At 44.7% G+C, this 19329-nt stretch overlaps 1 protein-coding gene across 3 annotated transcripts in view; it reads left to right on the forward strand.

Annotated features, from left to right (window-relative positions):
- The window catches only part of PAPPA2 (pappalysin 2), a 280044-nt gene that overhangs the window by 237694 nt on the left and 23021 nt on the right, over positions 1-19329 (forward strand). For all 3 annotated transcript variants that reach the window (XM_060643580.3, XM_060643582.3, XM_060643581.3), the window contains one exon: positions 2836-2907. In XM_060643580.3, the coding sequence (XP_060499563.3) occupies positions 2836-2907 (72 nt within the window). The remainder of the gene's footprint in view (positions 1-2835; positions 2908-19329) is intronic.

A 19329-nucleotide genomic window follows, 5' to 3' on the forward strand; every position in this document is an offset into this window, starting at 1 on the left:
GAGAGAGAGAGGGAGAGCAAGAGGGAGAGTGAGATTAAAGAATTATTGAGATGGGTATTCTCAGTTCTACTATCATGTATTTATTCTACAGATAATAGTTGCACGTGTGTGAAATGATTTATACATAACATTGTTTGTTAGAGCAAAAGACTGTAAATCACCTAAATATCCATCAGTATGGGCCTGGTTAAGTATATGAGATCTTATACATGCAATGAAATACTATGTAATCAATGGAATGCAACATTCCAGAACCCCGAGAAACACTGTGAAGTGGAATAAAGGCAAGCAAGCAAACAACAGACCAAAGTACAAAATAAAAAGACAGCATCTTAGAATTTGTGTGAGGAGATAATTTCATACATATATGTTTGCATATGCGTAGAACGTCTCTGTAATGATACAAAACACAGAAAATCAAACTGAGGAACTTGGGTGATTGGGGATCAGGAGTAGGAGGGAGACTGTGAACCTTTCATACATTTTATATTTTATTCTGTGAATCTATATTACACGATAATAAAATCACATAAGAATACAAAGATAGAAAACATCAGTCAGAGATAATAGGACAAAAGAGCATCGAAGAAAACGCATCAAAAGTAAAGACAGACTCTTTTCCTTTCTTTTAAGTCCCTTTGCAATATATCCTTAGAATTTCTAAAGTGTTATTAACAAACCAACACTCCTGCATTTATTTATTTGCTTGTTTATTTATTTATCTATTTATTTAGAACTTAAGTTTATTTATTTATTTTGAGAGAGAGAGATAGAGCAGGGGGTGGGCAGAGAGAGAGAGAGAGAGAGAGAGAGAGAGAGAATCCCAAGCAGGCTCTATGCTGTCAGCACAGAGCCTGATGCGGAACTTGAACTCACAAACCATGAAATCATGACCTGAGTAGAAATAAGAGTCGGACACTTAACTACCCAGGCACCCCCAAACTCCTGCATTTATAGAAGAAGTGATTGGCGTAGAAGGTGTAGTGGGCATAAGAGAAGCTGGCACAGTCAATTCAGGGTGTTCTGGCGAGTTCTGGCCATAGACATCATGTGAGGCTGCCGAGGCTACGTATCCTCTTATGGGGAAGCACTGACAATTTTTCCAGCTACTTCCCCACAGACTTTGACCTCTTGGAGGGCAGCAACTCTGGTTCCTAGTGAGTGAAGCATGTATACATTTCAATGTCTGACTGTTAAGAATGGGGAATTGGGATCCTTAGGGAATGTGGTGCTATGAGAAGGAAAATATGTATTGACATCTCAAGGGTACAACTTCCTGTTTGATGCTATTAGCATTATCTGGTAACAACAACGGAAGCGTAAAACATTGATATTTCAAATACTAGAAATTGAATCCCTTGCTAGCTAAAAGAGTTCCACTGATAACTGGGTTTAAAACATAAACAAGAATCCTTTCTAGGTAGCATAGCCATTGTTTATATGCAAATGATGCTTAAGTGGCTGTTAGTGCAGAATACCTCATTTTTTAGTAGGTTGACCCCCCCATTATGTATTTGTATAATCCTCTATAATCCTTTTTTTCCCAGTGCAATGAAAACTTAAACCAAGCCACTTTCTATAATTACAGTGTAGAATTTAGAATATCAGAATTCGTTAGGATTTATGGTATAACCTCCCCTTTAGGGAGGCTGTGAAAGAGAAATTTTAGTCTATACGAGTACAACTCTAGAAAAATCTTGCAGTTCCCTATTCTCGTAACTACAAGGTATATATTCATATACCTACATGTTAATATATGCAAATGTCTCCGATTTGATTACCACATAGTCTTAACATTCTAGAACATATAATTTCTAATTACTAGAGGTGCTATCTTGCGGAAAGCTCATATCTCACAATGTATTCTTTTTCTTCTGATTGCACTGTATTCCTATCACACTGAATTAAAACATGAGTATGAAAGTCTACAAATGGTTTGGGTTGATGGGCTACAGAGAGAATCAATCTCCTTTTCTCCCTGAAGCCTCCTATGGGACTTTTTCTTTTCCTGAAATGTTTCTTTTGAAATTTTAAAATCCAAAAATTAAAAGGGAAAAGCTCAATGAAAATGGGTTGTAATTATTATTCAACAAAGAGTAGATGAGTATTTGTTTCAGCGCACATCTGGAAATGGCTGTTGGGACAGGGACAGTCACCGGTGTTTAATATGAATGAATGTGTTTTTGCTGTCATCAGCTTGATGCGGGCGCCATTTTGAGCCCCAGTGGTGTCCCATTAACCCTGTTTGCCCAGCAGAGACCTTTTATTTCCCAGGAGGAGGGGATAAATGGTGCTAACAGGTGCTACAGATTTGTTCCACTCACCCTCCAGCCCCTGCTTGGCACTCACGTCTTCTTGCCTAGGAGTCTTGAGATCCGTGTTCAGTTCAAGACTCTTCTTGTGAAGCTGTACTGCTCAGCCTTTAAAAATCCATGGTACTTCCTTGTCAACCCAGACATCTCACAATTTCTTGTAATGTTATTTAAAATTTCAAGACAAATAGAAAAAAAATACTATGCCTAGAACCAAACTACACTCATTACAACACTGAGGATGCTTTCTAAAATTACACCTGCACCTCTCTGGAAATTTTGATACCTTGGGGAGGGTGAAGGAGGATGAAGAGTATGAGAGTTCCACCTGGGCACCATCTGGCAAGTTTAGCACTTCCACGGGCAAGTCCGGCTGGCCTCGGACCCCTGTGTGGGGTACAGCTGGGGTCTCCCTCCTCAGGGAACGGGGTTGGGCTGGTGGGGTGAGCTCAGGATTTTCCCCTTCTCTTACTGACCAGGGGTCCTTGTTTTTGTTTTCTGTTCTCTCCACCTTCCCCTTCAGAGCATTGTGTGCACTGGACAGCGTCAATGGCACCCACCCCCCTTCCTCATCCACTGCATCCAGTCGTGTGAGGTAAGCCTCCTGCTCCTCCCAGACCCACACCAGAGTGGTCTGGTCTGCTTCACTCATGGGGACCTGAGTCTTTCTAATGCAAGGTCTTGCTACTATGCCCTTGGTTTAATCTCTTAAATTTAGCTCTCTAATTTTCAAATTACAGATATTAGGATTTCTTTCTTTCTTTCTTTCTTTCTTTCTTTCTTTCTTTCTTCCTTTTCTTTTTCTTTCTTCCTTCCTTCCTCCCTCCCTCCCTCCCTCCCTCTCTCTCTCTCTTTCTCTTTCTTTCTTTCTTTCTTTCTTTCTTTCTTTCTTTCGTTCTTTCTTTATTTCTTTCTTTCCTTCTGCAAAATCTCCAGAGTCTCATTTTAAATGATGTAATAAAAAATAAGTTAAAAAGCAAATCAGAATGTTATACGGTTTGGGGATTCTGTAACTGGATCTTACTCGAGCTTAGTTAGATCAGAGCTTTGCAGACCGATGGTGGCCTACAGACAGGTTTATTTGGCCAGCACAGTCTCTGAAAACAATTCTGTTCTGGTTGCCAATATTTAAAAACTGGGGTTTCGCATAACATTTGTGTATGTATATATAACATCACACACCCACGTACATACATACTCCAGATAAAAATCAATATCAAACACTGCTGATATGTCTCTTGGAAAACAAGATATCTGGCACCGTGGCAACAGTTAGCTAGACCTGAGTAACAGCTACAGCCCCAAAAGGCAGCTGCTCTCTCGGTGAGCAACATGCTCCCCTCTCCCTGTGGCTCCTTACCTAGTGGGCATCCCTGGTTTATGTCAACTGCTTGGGGCGTGCAGGCATCTGTTTGCAACGTCTGAGGTAGACCTGTAACGCCCTGTTGGTTAACTCAAACCAGACCTTTACTTCCTCAGGGAATCCTATGTACTTCTTCACACAGGTTCCCTTAGCTACATTAACGCGAGTTATTGCAAAGAAGAGTCAAGAATGAGTCAGAGCCTTACAGACAGAGAATGACCCAGGTATCCTGGCATGGGGAAGAGGGGACGCCTCTCTTCTCTCCCTAACCCCCCCCCCCCTCACACACACACACACACACACACACACACACACACACACACACACATACCATTTAAGCCCTCTCACCCCAGGAATGGCCACTCAGTCACAGTAGGTTTTGCCATTCAAGTTTCTCACTGCGAGTAATTAAACCACTTAGCAGTGATGCTTGGGTAATTCTGGTTGCTCCTTGGGTGCTAGCGAGAGCCATTGAACTGCCCCTGATTTCTAACACCCTACCCCCTACACACGCATACAACCCACATGCTTATCTATCCCTCGATTCTTCTGTATCTCTGTTTCTCTTTATCCAATTCTGGGAAACTGGGATCTACATGAGGCCAAAGAGGGGGAAAGGGTGGGGTTTGAGACAAAGGGAAAACTGGGTGGGGAAATGATACCAATAAAATAGCATTCTGAGAGTCCATCAGGAAAAACGCTAGTGGAGAGTGTGCTTTGTTACGGCGCGGGCCAACAAAACAGCTCATCTTCTGCCATCATTAGAAAAACAGATGGCAGTGGGGTGGGGAGGAGGGGCAGTGACTCATCCACTGGGCAGGGGGTAGAAAGGGGGAAGAGGAGGCCAAGGGAGGAGGGAGATAAACAGACAGAGGACTCAGAACTGGGAAGAGATCAAAGGGATCCTGAGAATTCCCTTCTGCTGCTTCCATGTGTGATGGCAGGAGGGAGGGTGGGTGACAGGGCTGGGAGCTGGCTTCCGTGTTTCCCGGAAGGTTACAACACAGAGCTTTCCTCGTGTGTCTTCCCCTCCTCCCTGCACCCCCAACACATCCTCCTGATCCCTTATCCTGAGCTTCCTAGGCTCCTGTCAGTCCCTTTGTTGATGTGACAAGGAACAAAACTCCACTCCCTCCTCCGATTCCCCTGCCCACCCACTACCACGCACAGCTGAGCCTCAAGTGGTTCTCAAAGTGTGGCCCCTGGACCAGCACAATTGGCATCTCCTGGGAACCTGTTAGAAATACATATTCTCAGGCCCCGTCCCACACCTACTGGATTGGAGACTCTGGGAGTGGGGCCCAGAAATCTGTGTTTTTAACAGCCTCCAGGTGCTTCTGACGAGTTCCGAAGTCTGAGAGCCACTGCCGTGGCCACCATGGGAGGAGTCAAGAAGGTTCCCAGTCTGTGGAGCCCCAATTTGAAGCTCTCTTTGTCCGGGAGTAATTCTAGCCGACATTAATTCCACTCTGAGTATACTACAGTATTTCCTGGGGCTCTCTGGTTAGGAAAAGGTTTGAAAGGATAAGATTTTGCTTCTGGTGTCCCAGCAGAGGCGAGGAGGAGGAAAAAAAGAAAGAAAAAAAAAACCACGTAAGGGTGGGAGGAAGAAGCAAAGAAAAAAGGAGAATCAGTGCCCACCGGAAAGGAAAGGAATCGAGTCAGACAGGGGAGGAGACAGGGAAGAAACTCTGAAGAAATAAGTAAGAGATGCAGAGAAGGGGTGAGACTGGGAGAGAAAGGGTGAGAGAGGCTGGAACTGGTCACTTGGCAGAAACCTAATTCTTTCCTGGAAAAAGTCAGCTAAATATATTAGGGGTAACTGAAGAGCGTCAAAGACAGACGGAGGGAAAACAGACGCAGAGGCAAGATAAACCAAAGAGGGCTCGGTGGATGAGAAGTTTTTAAAAAGTGCTGCACAGAAATCTGAGCTCAAATTAGACATTGGTTCCCCGGTATCTAGAAGGAGTTTTCCTTTTTTTTTTTTTTTTTCCTCTACGATACCGAGTATAACTGTGAGATGTCCCCTTCAGACATCCCGCCTCAGCAAAGCTGAGGACCTCATACTTCATTCCGCTCAGTGAGCCCAGGACAGTGAGACCATCAGCTCGCTAGCCTACCAACCATGTCCCCCTTCGTGTCATTTCTGCTCCTTGGTGCCCTGTCCCCTTTGCCACGAGCTTGGGCTTTCTGCCCTCCATCATTCTATGCCTCTTGCATTCTTTAAGAGACAGCTCTGAGGTTTTCTCTGCCGGCTCCTGTGTAAATAACGCCGCCTTCTCATCGTCACCTGTGTTCCCGTTGTCTGAGCCAGAAAACGTGCATACTACGTATCTGCAGCCCAGACCTGTTCGTACATTAAAGTAGGGTTTTCTGGTTGTTTCTCGAAACTCAACCTGAGCCTCCTGGTGTTTTCTAGTTCTTTTGTAAGCTACGCATGAGCAAGGAATGGTAGCTTTGTGGGTGGAGAGATTTTGGACAGCGTAGGTTCAAATCCTGGGCCGGCTGAGCGGTGTGAGCCTTCGAGTCTTAATCGGTGTTGGCAAGTGAGGACAACAAAGCTATTTTAAGGAGCGGTGGCAAGGAATTAATGTGATAATGTACATGAAGCGCTTAAGCATCTGCCCTGTCTGGTTCATAGTCAGTGGTTATAAAGTAGTGGCATTTGTTGTGAACCATTAGCCACTTTGTGAGCACTTCCTGAATGAGTAGAGCAGAAAGCACAAGGCTGAAGTGCTGATGTGGTCTCTAGAGGCGTAGGTGCAAAGTCTGATCAGAAAAGGGACAGAACAACAGGAGGGAAGGGAAACCGGCCATTCCCGTGGGAAGACCCCTGAGACCCGTAAGTCACAGACCGCTTGGAGACGGCTGCCGTGTCCACTCAGTCACCAGGTCAGTGGTGAGCCGATCATCACGTGAGCAGCTCTCCACACCCTGCTGTCGAGCCCCTCAGCCCCCCTCGCTAGGGCCTCAGCATTCCCTACCTGGGCTACTGCATTGGGCTCCTAACTGTTCTTCTTACTCCCAGACCGGTGCTCATTAAAATTACAGACAAGTATACAAATCGTCTAGGACAACTGTGCAGAAAACAAACACTTACTCTGCCAAACGCTCGTCCAATAAAGTGTACTCTTTTCCTGGCATGGCAAGAGAAAGAGAGAGGGAAGGGGGCGTCTTCATTTTGTGGGTGATAATTCTATCCGCGAACACTATGATACTGTCAGATCACATGTGTTATCCTCTCTCCCTCCCCCCCGTTCCTTCCTTTTCTTCCTTCTTTGCTCTTTCATAAAGTCCTATTTATTAATTCTGCCAAAGTCCACAGCCCTAGGTTCCACTTAGACTAAGAACACCTTGTGTTCCAGGGAATGCGGCTGGGAATAAAGACCACACTCGCAGTCCCTTTTTGGGTAGAAAAGATTAATTTCTTTCCTGCTGGATGATTAAAATTGAGTGCCCATTGACCTATGTTTTGGGGCTGCTTTTTCCACAAGCGTGTATTTCCTGCAAGTTTATTGTCAGCAGCCCCCATTTGGGATTACGGTTTCTGATATTCTCTCTTCAGCCCTTTGCTGTTTTGTGTAGAGTTGTGCCCTTCCTGTTCCAAACGCGGGAACTGTGAAGGACAGAGGCAGAATTGTGTTAGAATAATTAGGATCAAGTGCCGACTCTACACTTGCTAACTATGTGGGGACAGGGTCTTATTGATATAATTATATATATATATTAAGACTGACGTGGGGCAGCTGCATGGCTCAGTCGGTTGAGCATCCGACTTCGGCTCAGGTCATGGTCTCACAGCTTGTGAGTTCGAGCCCCCCGTCGGGCTCTGTGCTGACAGCTCGGAGCCTGGAGCTGCTTCGGATTGTGTGTCTCCCTCTCTCTCTGCCCCTAACCCACTCGCATTCTGTCTCTGTCTCTCTCAAAAATAAATAAACATTAAAAAAATGAAAAAAAAAAAGACTGATGCAACAGTCAGCTTACACCCAGTTTCTATCGTTATGAGTGTTTATTATTTACTATAGGTAGCCATGGTTAATTGATGTTCCTCAGGCTTCCAGTAAACTTAGGAAGCCTTTTAAGATTCCTAAGGAATTCCTTGGGAATTTCAAGGGAGTCTGTCTGGGCGTTAGCTGCCCTTTCTGCTAACAACTCTTATACATACACTTGCAAATGCCTATCACTTCACTTACCACATCGTTTCAAGATTATTGGATAGATCCATCCTTCCAACAGACTACAAGCTCCCAAGTGGTCAGATGTGTGCTTTATTTCCTTTTGTATCCCTCTGAAACATATAACCTAATTCTTCAGTGACACCTGCTTCTATGCCCCTAAAGGCAAGGACAGAGATTTGAAGGTCGAACTTTGACTTCCAGAGTCTTAAACTGAAACAGATTGGATCAGGCTTCTGAGAAGCAGCGCAGTGGAAGTAAAGGCAGGGAAGAAATAGGAGAAGTGAAGAACAAAAACCCTGCCGTGCACAGAATCCAAAGGGCTTGCGACAGATCCGGTGAGGGCCACGTGGACTAGCAGAAGAAAGGCCGTCTGGGGCTTAGAGGCAGGCTTGAACCTCGTTTCCATCCTTTATCGCACGACTCCTTGGGCAAGTGAGCTACCTTCTCTGAATCTAAGTTCCCTCAGCTTTCAGTTACATGGATGTAATTTATCTTTCAAACTTGTTGGTCAGAAAATTATGGAGGCACAACCCACGGGGATGTAGTTTGGGGCCTTCCGAGAGGTCACACTTCAGTAAGAGTGTGGGTCATGCTAATTCAGAAATAACTGCAACCCTCCCCCCACCCCCCCAACCCTGTTTCTGGGAATTTTGGATCTGAATCAAAAGATTAAGATTTTGGTTAGATGTTTGATCTTAATCGTGCCCACGGGTCCTTCTCTTAAAGAGCCACTCTTCCGGTTTGTGGCCTCTTCGGTTGGCCTTGATGTCTTACCCGGTGGATGGGTTACACTTTGGGAATCTGTTGGCACTGTCCTTCCTTGGCGTCAGTTCCAGGCCGGTCCTGCTTTTGGTTTTACTACTTTCATCCTGGTCCCAGCTGGCAAGAGAAAACTCAGACTAAGCTAGGGTAGATAGGAGAGTCGGAACATGATAAAGGGAGCCTATTGTATGAATGTTCATTAAACAGCAATTGAGTGTGTGATAAACGTTAATGGGATTTCATCTATCTGTAATACTGAGTGGCTTCTGTTTCAGAAGGAAAGTTATGGTTTTTGCCACTGTTCTTTTTCATACGCCAGTGACGGGCAGGACCCACGTCTGTGCATGTACCCTGAGGGGGGAAGGGGCCAGGCAGATCTGGAGGTAGATTTGGTTAAGGATTGCTGATGAAGATTCTCTGATGCCCTATCTAAGCCATTCTGATGTTCTTGAAGGAATGAGGAGCCCTTAGAAAACTGGAAGCGAAGCTGTGCGGTATATACTGTTTCACTCAACCGACTGAGCCACCCAGGCACCCCAATATATACCGTTTTAAAGGCAAAGGGGGTTGAACAATAATGGCTATGTGCCTGCAAGTTTGGTTTTCTACCAGTAACAGTTCTAAGTTCCAAGTCCATGTCCTATACTTAAAGGAACATGCCCTCCCTTCCAACTGTCTTGTTTTGTGACAGAATGATTTGTCAGAGAGATAAAGGAGAAATCACTTCTTTTTTATTTAAAAAATTTTTTTTTCATTTTATTTATTTGAGAGAGAGAGTGAGAGGATAGGGGCAGGGGAGAGAGAGAGAGAGAGAGAGAGAGAGAGAGACAGTCTTAAGCAGGCTTCATGGTCAGTGCAGAGCCCGATGCGGGGCTCGATCCCACGACCCTGGGATCATGACCTGAGCTGAAACCGAGTTGGACACTCAACCGACTGAGCCACCCAGGGGCCCCAAGGAGAAATCACTTCTTAAACCTAGCAGATGTGTCATACTAGGTCAAATGAGGTACTCCCTCTACCCCATTTAAGACGGCAGCTAGGGAGTTTGACCATGACACGGATCGTTACTGTGGATTGTGCCGAATGGGGTGGCGCATTCAGTGGAGCACTCAAGGCTTCTTTTGGCTGCACCCCCATCTTTACTGATTTGACATGGGCAAAGGACTCGGTGGGTTGTTTTGATTAAAAATGTGCTTAATAATTACCTGGGGTTCTTACTTTTAAAATGCAGATTCTTAGGTTCTGCCCCTACCTCCTCATTCTTACATATCAAGTCTGGTGTGAAGTCCAAGAATTTGCTTTTTTTCAAAATTTTTTTTTAATGTTTATTTATTTTTGAGAGAAAGAGAGAGCACAAGCAGGGGAGAGGCAGAGAGAGAGGGAGACACAGAACCTGAAGTAGATTCCAGGCTCTGAGCTGTCAACGCAGAGCCCGATGCGGGGCTCAAACTCACGAACCGCTAGATCATGACCCGAGCCGAAGTCGGACACTTAACCAACTGAGCCACCCAGATGGCCCAGAGAACTTGCTTTTTTTAATTTTTTAAAAATTTTTCGCTAACGTTTTATTTTAGAGACAGAGACAGACCATGAATGAGGGAGAGTCAGAGAGAGAGGGAGACACAGAATCGGAAGCAGGCTCCAGACTCTGAGCTGTCAGCACAGAGCCCAGTGTGGGCTCTAACTCACGAACCGTGAGATCAGGACCTGAGCTGAAGTCAGACGCTCAACTGACTGAGCCACCCAGGTGCTCCAAGAATTTGCTTTTTTTTAACAAATGCCCCAGGTGCTTCTAATACAGGCAATGCTTAACTGCACTTTGAGAAACACTGGGCAGGAATAAATACACTCATAGATAATAGTATCCAGCAGTACCTTGTATCTTGGGACAAAGGATGTGTCTTTCGATAGTTCTTGAAAAAATGAAGTCACCTGAAATAGGATGCAGTTCAGAAAGGTCCAGGATAGAGGTACAAGCATCTGGCCAATAGTAATAAAACTAAAATCCTTAGAAGCCAGAGAACACTGGAGATTGTCTTAAAATTAGAGTGAAGAAAAATTTTAAATTCTGTCTCATCAGGGGTACACAGCACCTTAAAACAACAAGCTCTAGGACAGTGAGTGGAAAGGGGACCAACGGAAAACCTGAGGGTCTCCTTGTCTTTTTTATTCTTCTCATTACTGGTCTGATCCTATTTTCTCTCTCAGTCTAGCTTCTGTAGCATAGCCATTAGAAAATCCTGAACAGGTTGAAGTAACAAAAATAATATCAAAAGATTGATAATAACTCCTTTGGGGAAAAAAAATCCAAAGAAACAGGATTTTTAAGCCAAAGAAGAGAAAGATAAAGACTCGTGTAGTAAATATTTTCTCTACCGAAGAGTTCACAGTCACCCCCTCCCAGTAACAACGGCACATTAGATAATGGGTTCGAGAACCGAATGAACTATTTAAGGCTGCGTGAAATATCCTGGAAGTGTTAGACTTTATACAGGGTTATAAAGACATGTGTTTAAAAGGCATATTAGCCTTGGGAGCGTTGAAAGGGGATGTGTATTGTCCTCTCTCTGACACGGTTAAGTTTTCTGCTGCCTCAAACACAGAACATGGTTTGGTATTCTCTTTCCCTGCAGATCTAGCATGCCATGGATTTAAATGTAAATATATTGGTGTTTTCTTAAAGCAACTGGTAGAGATATTTTTATGTATCGTAACTGTAGGAGTACACCCTTGATTGGAATTTGTATAGGAGGGAATTGGGAGGTGGAAAGACCCGGTGAGGAGGAGTTGGGGACGAATTTAGCTTCAGCAGAGTGGCTGCATTTATTTAAATGTAGGTGGGCAGTTGTATTTTTTTTACACATTTAGTAGTTGATACCGACAATGCTTCCATCACTAATTCCTTCCATCTGCTCCACCATTCCTTGGATTCTTTCTTCTGTGTTGTCTTGGACCACTCCCCCTGCCTCCCTTTCACTATTTGTTATTTCTATTCCAGATGCTAGCCCTGTTAGCTTGTGCTTCTTGATCGCTCATGGGCACTGCCTGGCTTTACTGCTGTCAAGTCTATGGGATGCAGGGGCCAGTGTGTAATTCATGAGGTGGAAATGGTGGCATGAAAATCAAGGTTTTATTGTACCGTTTTTTCTTGCCCAGAGTTTGAGCCAAGAGAGAGGCACTCGAGTCCGACTAAAAAATCCTGTTCTAAGGGATATGCTTTGTTCTGGGGCTCAGACTGTGTACAGCTCCGATTGAGATGATCTGAGGTCAGGGATGGGAGAGGCTGGCAGTGTGTGTGTGTGTGTGTGTGTGTGTGTAAATAGTGATAGTTCTTCATATCTGACCAGGTGAAGCTCCACGGCAGGGTGGCAAAACTTATCACCACAATCATAAATTTGAGGGATCTTTATTCTTAAAGGTGAAATGAAATGTGTGAGTGTCTGGGAGGCTCCGGTGCAGAAATCCCACATTCCCTGTGGCAGCTAAAGTGGCTGGCCCTCCTGCAAGAAAGCAGGAAGGAACATTTTCTCCCAAGTGAAATATTTGAAGACCGAAGTGACTCAGACAGTTTTGTATTTCACCCATAGAGCTCTCTGAGACTCAAGTGGGGCAGCGTGGGCTGGCCCGGCACCTGCAGAGATCCAGAATACACCAGGGCCCCGCCTGAGGTGTGCCTGGACACCTGTCAGGAGGATTCTCAGCTCCCACTCTGGGTGCAGATGCCCTGGGGAGGGGGTGGACAAGCAGTTGTGCGGGCCCTCCGGGTGGTTCCAGTGCACTCCCGGGTTTGAGACCTGCCTGCAGAGCTGGAATAGCTCAATAGTGACCGTTGTGGGGGCTTGAAGAATGTACCAATGCCTGTCTGATTTGAAACCTGTCTCCTGGGGCACCTGGGTGGCTCAGTCGGTTAAGCGTCCGACTTCGGCTCAGGTCATGATCTCACGGTCCGTGAGTTCGAGCCCCGCGTCGGGCTCTGTGCTGACAGCTCAGAGCCTGGAGCCTGTTTCAGATTCTGTGTCTCCCTCTCTCTCTGACCCTCCCCTGTTCATGCTCTGTCTCTCTCTGTCTCAAAAATAAATAAACGCTAAAAAAAAAATTTTTTTTTAAAGAAACCTCTCTCCTTTCTTCCCCTCAGCCTCATGGTGAAACCTGTCCAGCCATTCTTTTCTCATTTCTATCGTTAAGATTCATCTCTAAGACTATGCTCTTTAGAAACGCCATGCCATCACCAGATAGTCACAAATTACTTTGAATAAATGCCCATGGCTTGAAGTTCGAAGTGTGACCAGGTGGGATGGGTACTGGTTCTTCAAAAAACTCCAGAAAACCCCTCCCAAAAAAAATCCCCAAATTCTCACTTGAGTATGTCTTTATAAATTCCTTAGTAGAAAGAGAAAAATGAATCCTTTTTAGGATATCTGTATGCAGAAATCCAAACGTTCTATTCCAACTTCATGACTTGCGCCCTGTGTGGTTATGCCGTAGTTTAACTTCTCATTCCCTTTCCATTTATATTTTGTCATTTAAATAATAGCCAGCAATTAAACCTCTCCTTGCCACGTTTTAGCTGTTTACAGATCAGATATAATAATCATTCCTTCCCTGCTGGTTCTCAGAGGACACATCATATGGGCTTGCTTGTCTTTTGCATTCTTGCCAAGTCCTTTAGGATCTATGGGTGAAAAGGGACCATAAAAATGTTAATTATGGCAGGAATAATAACAGCCCAGATGCCAATAGCAGGGACAGCCACTCCGCTTCTGGTAGGGATAGTGTAGGTTCTTACAAATCTAAATCTAAATATGTGTTAGCCGTGTTAAAATCCAGAGAAAAATGGAAAATTAGCTTAAGTTGGAGCTGCCTTCCAGGCACAGCGACTGCCAAATTCCGATCCCCTTGAGATTTGTTTGTGAACGTCGCTGCCAGTTTTGTGCAATCTCTGCACGAGGCTGAAAAATCCGGGCATGTCTTTGGGCTTGTCCAGAGTTCTATTCGGTTCAGGGCTCTACTTCAGATCCTCCAGCTGGAATCTCTGAAAATCAGACTCCAAATGTTAATCAGGACTAGGTTTTCATTTTGAAAGCTAAAACCATTGTGTTTTCCCTCCCCTCACTTTTTAAAAGAGTGAAACACGGAGAGCACGACCCATGCAAATTGTAAAACCTCATCTAGATTAACAACATTCAGGAGAATTTATGCCTCTCTTAAACTCCCCTGGAGCCACGCCTGCATCCTGGTGGGCTTTCTAAGGGACTGCATTTGGCTTTCTTTGTCTTCTAGGCTTCCTGGGTGGCCGGCTTTCTCCCTCTGCTAATTCTCTTTACGACATCCGGGTTGTCCCTTTGTCTCCTCCCACCGCACCCTTTTTCTGATTTCTCTGTGCTTTTCCCCTTTTTTTCTGTTCTTTTTCTTTATCATCTTTAGCCTGGGCTTGAAGGCAACGTAAATACTACCCGCCTGCAAAACTGGCATCACAGAAATGCTACCTTCTTTTCTTTAACCCACCGGACCTTCCAGATTCTTCCCGATGATTATAACTGAGGTTAGAATTAGCAACAAACAGATATAATCAGGTTCTATACATAAAAAACTCTACCCCTTTTCACTTTGCACAGAGACATTGTTCCCCTACCACTTCTACGTGTGCTTCTAAAATGTGTTTTAACACAGTTAAGCACAACTCAAATACATGCACTGAGACTGTTCATGAATCTATAGAGCATTGGTTAGTATACTATCTACCACCATGATCACTGGCACAATGTCTTTATTAAACAGTCATAGAAGCAAACTCTTTCAGAAAGTGCATATAGTTTGAGTCATTTCTAGTTCATTCTACTAAAATCCACATTTCTTTCAGGTGGAATTATTTGATTATATGCTTTATTGTAATGACTGAGTGGCAGCAAGTTATGCTATTAGACATCTTACCTTACTTTTTAGTCTCTAAAGTACAGATGTGCACCTATACGCATGTTGTGTGTGTGGGTGTGTGTGTTTGTGGGTCTGTTGTTCTGACTAACCCGGCGGTGAGTAATGACAAAGAGGGTGACACTCCCAAGTTGATTATTTGCAAATTGCAGCCAGCACCGCATGTAGAAGAAAAGCTACACATCTCAACCCCAGACTAATGGGTTTGAATCTCAGCTCCACCCTTATTTGTTTTATTTTTGTGTAATATTTTTTAAACTGAGCTTTAATCCTATAAAAGTAATACCTGCACCTAGTTTAGAGAGAGCCATTTGGCACCTCTAGTTTTATTTGGAAGATGAACAGTACCTGCCCCTCTGCCATCTGACCTCAGGCTCTCTGGGCAGAGGGGACCCTTTCGTGTCTTCTTTCCTTCTTTGGTTTCACTTCTTTGATTTCTTCTGGAAATTACATCTGTAAACATCTGTATCTACACACACATATCTATTTAATAATTCTTCTGCTAATCTTGATTTTCTTTTCTCAATTAGGACATTATTAACTGACTTCCTAATATGGAAGATGAGTTTGAGCTCTCTGAGACCATCGCTCACTCACACACACACACACACACACACACACCCCTGTACTGCTGCCGGTAGGGATGCCTGACACTTCTAATTCCTTAGGTTTTTTGGGGTTCTATTTCATTTCAGACATTTAGGTATCTGTTTTCTCAAATTTGTGATATCAGTTCCTGCTCGCCCATCCATTTTCCACCCTTCTACGTGTTGAATTCTCGATTGGCTATCATTCTCTCTCATATCCTCTTTTCTTTTGTAAGTTCTTACTTTTTTGATTCCTTTCTGGTCATTTGAGTGGGGTGTGTAGAGGGAACTGATATAGAAACAAATTCAATTCCTATGTTTTACCAGCAACGAGCCTGGGACATAGTATGTGCTCAGTGAGCAGCACACTCTTACTACCAATTCCTTCAACAGAGTTTATGTCTCTGTGGAAGGAAAAAGACGCACCTGGCAGAGACCACATATCTTTTTTGGTATCTTTTCCCTGCATTGTCTTTTCTAACTTCTTATTTCAGCCTAAAGCCAAGCGGAAATCTCTTTAAAGGTAGCAAACTCCTGAAAGTGTAAGTTTTAGATTAAGAAGCACTAATTCACAGAATAGACATTTATTGCATATGCATGGTATGAGACTCTAGGGATGTGAAGTGAAATGAGACAGGGCTCCTGTCTCCTAGGAACCCCCTGTCCGATCTGCGGGAGAGGCATGCTCAACGTGCTGTGGGAACAGTGCAAAGAAAGTGGTTGCATTTGCTTACGGAGCGGGCAGGAAGTAGGTGGGACATCAGATTTGGGAATAATTTTATAGCAAAATGGCACTTCTGTGGGGCCTTGAGGGATGTAATAATTTCATCAGTTGGAGGTGAAAGCCCTGTGGGCAGGGAGGATAGTATAAGCACAAGGCACGGGGGTTGAAAACACAGAGGATTTCTGGAGAAGCACCAGAGGATGGGATATGTGGAGACTACAGGTGAGGCTAGAGAGGCGTGGGCTAGATTAAAAAGAGGCTTGAATGCTGTCATGTTTTGGATACAAGCTTTATTCTGGAGGCATCGAAGAGCCTCACTTTTTTGTTTTTACTGGAGACGGCAAGATCAGATATGATACACTGTTGGAGATGAAGCCCATGGAGAAGAGACAGGTGATCAGTAGACTGGTTAGGAAACAACGTCTGTATTTTAAGAGAAGGGATGAAAGCCCAGACTTGGCTCCTGGGTGTAGAGATGGAAAGAAGTAACCACTGAGGGGTTTCCTTTGAAGGCATCATACTGATTCTAGAATCACATCCTGTAAGGAAGATGAGGTTCTATATCCAAGTCACTGGTGCTTGGGTGGTTAGTGAGTCCCATTAACCTCTGTAAAGAAAAAGAAGTAGGCTTGTAGGAGGGGATGATGGGCTTGGGCTTTAGACGGGGTGAGTTTAGTGGAATTGGAAATAGAAGTTCAAAAACACAGTCTCAGTTGGTGACTTAGGTTGAGAAAAGAGGAAAGTAAGGATGATGATTGAAGGTGGCAAATGGATGAGGACATGCAAGGCATTTGAATGGGGACAAGAAAGAAAAAGACCTGGCAGGTGATAATAAGGAAGAACAGAGGAAGTGAAGCTAGTCAAGGAGATGGGAAGAGAATGATTGGAAAGGTAGAAGGAAATGAAGGAGAGAGTGGTCTCAGAAAAACTGTGAAAGAAGAGAGACTTCCGGAGAAGGAGATGGTGAATAGCGTTAACTGCTACAGAGTAGACAACAAGTTGATTATTGACATGAGACCACTAAGTTTGTGATTTAAGCACTCACTGAAATCCCTGGCACAAAGGTAGCAGTGGGGCAGGGGAGAGGGCAAATGGGTTGAGAAACGGATAAGAAAGTTGGTGCAGCAAATAAAAATTATTGTTTCCAAAACTTGGCCAGTAGAAGAAGTGCCATGGGCTGTCATTTAAGTGGAAAACAGTGTCCATGGAAAGACCTTTGATGTGGACGAGACTTGAATGTATTTATTGGCCTTGGGTAATAATCTGGTTGACGGACTGGAGACCCAAGGTCTCCAAGAGAGGATAGAAGGGATTACAAATGCTCTGAGTCAAGTGAGAAGGCAGTAACAATGACTAAAGACAAAGTTTGTAGAGTAGCAGGTGGAATTCTAGAATCCAGGGATTCCATGTACAACGGTTTCTCATTTCTCTGTGCGAACTTTCCCATCTCAGCCGATGCCAACTGCATACTTCCAGTTGTCTAGGACAGAACCCTCGGTGCTATCTTAATTCCTCTCTTTCTCTCACCCTCCACATCCAATGCATCAGGGAATCCCAGTAGCTACTAAAATGTATCCACAGTTCATCCACTTTTTGCTGTTCCAACTGCCTCCACCCTGGTTTGAGCTGTCATCATCTGCTGCCTGCACTGGGGCAACAGCCTCTTGGCTGGTCACATGACCACCGCGTGGTCCCTTCCCAGCTCAGCGGCCAAAGGATGCTGTCAAAATGTACGTGAAAGCTACCCAGGCCTCTGCTAAACCCTTCTAACCATGCTCCTTTCACTCAGAGTGAAAGCCAGTGGCTTACAACGGCTCACACAACCCCCCAGATGTTCCCTCTCTGACCATTGGGTTGAAAACTATAGCTATCCTGACTCCCTCATTCTCACCCATCCCCCAACACAGAGCAGTCCTGCTTCCCTTACATTGTCCTGTTTCTTATAAGACTTTCTAATTTATGAAATAATGACTTGTTATCTTTAATGTCTATTTTCCCCCACTGGGATTTGAGCTTCACAGGGCAGAACTTTTTATTTATTTTATTCACTGTTGTATCTCGTGCGTAATAAAGTGTTACAGTGTCTGGCGCATGGTAAATGCTCAATAAATACCTTCTGCACGGATGAATGAGGTAGAAAGTTACGGGCAGCCACACATGTGGGAGAGGACTAGCAGTGGCTTAACAACCTTGAGCAACTTGATTACTTAGGGGAAAAGGACAATTTTGCTAACTCGGGAAGAGTAATAAGGTTGCCAGGAGACCCTGAGTTTTTGATTCCTTTAAGAGTCCTTTCTACTGAACGCTTTTTGGTGTTAAGTCTACAGTCGGCATGGCCCCGGCCTGGGACTTTGGGGATGGATGAAATCTGGTTTCCCAGGATCCATTCAGCTCTTTGAAGGCTGTTTGTGCGCTGCGGAGAGAAAACTTGGCTCCTCCTCTTACCTTTCCTTGGTTGTGTGACCTCCATCAGAGCCATTTAACTCTTACGGGAAAACAGTATCTTCCTTGGTTGGCTTGCAAAGTTCTTTTGGCTCTCAAACGAGATGCTGTTTGTGAAAGCATTTGTAGACACTACATGCCACACGTGAGTAGGGGATTATCATCGCTGTCATCATCCCTGTGTGAGAAGCAAGGCCAGGCAGAGGCATGGCGATGCTGCAGGGGACACAGGCCTCACGTAGTGCCAGAGCTCCGGAGCGAGGGATCTGAATGTCTGTGGGCAGGTGTGCTCGTAACGTAGCAGCAAAGAACGGACAAAGGAGAAGTGCAACCTCTGCTGCTCTCCTTTAGACTCAGTCTGATCCCTTTCAGGAATCAGGTCTACAATTTTCAGCTAAATTTTGTGTCTCTTTGGCTCTATCTTTCCGAGCGTAAGCACCCAAAGTGGACATCAGAGCCTTGTGTAAGGGGCCGACAGCAGCCCCCGCTGGAGGCTTGCCAACAGCGTGCCAGCTCCAGCCCAGCATCTTAGGGCCCCTTCCTCCTTCAGAGGATGACCACTGTCCCTGGAGGATGCAACCCCTCCACCTTCTTTCTCCTGCGTTTCGTTGAAGAGAGTAACAGGGGTAAGAGAGAAAACGAGTCTTCGAATGCTTAACCAAACTGGAAAAAAAGGGCAAAACAAAACCATACACCTACTTTGAAAACAGACTTATTACCTCTTTCTCGTCTCAGCACCCCTAGCCCAGCGAGCCCAGTGAGACTTTTCCCCCCGTAGAGTCTCCATAGCCTCTTCAGCCTTATACATTGTTTTCCTTCCTATTTAAGTTCAGTAATGAGAGCTTGGCAGGAGAAAAATTCAAATGGGTCAGGAGGCCCTTGTGGCTTTTCTTGGGCTTGTTTTCCACAGCCCGTTCTAGCCTGCAACATACTTTGCAAGAATGAGTTGGCTGGAGATCTAACCCACGGTAAGAGGCCACCACCGAGGGCAGCATCGCAGACCCAGTGAGACTGGAGCCACGAGCAGACT

Source organism: Panthera onca, chromosome F1 (assembly GCF_046562875.1).
Source record: "Panthera onca isolate mPanOnc1 chromosome F1, mPanOnc1 haplotype 2, whole genome shotgun sequence".
Lineage (NCBI taxonomy): Eukaryota > Metazoa > Chordata > Mammalia > Carnivora > Felidae > Panthera > Panthera onca.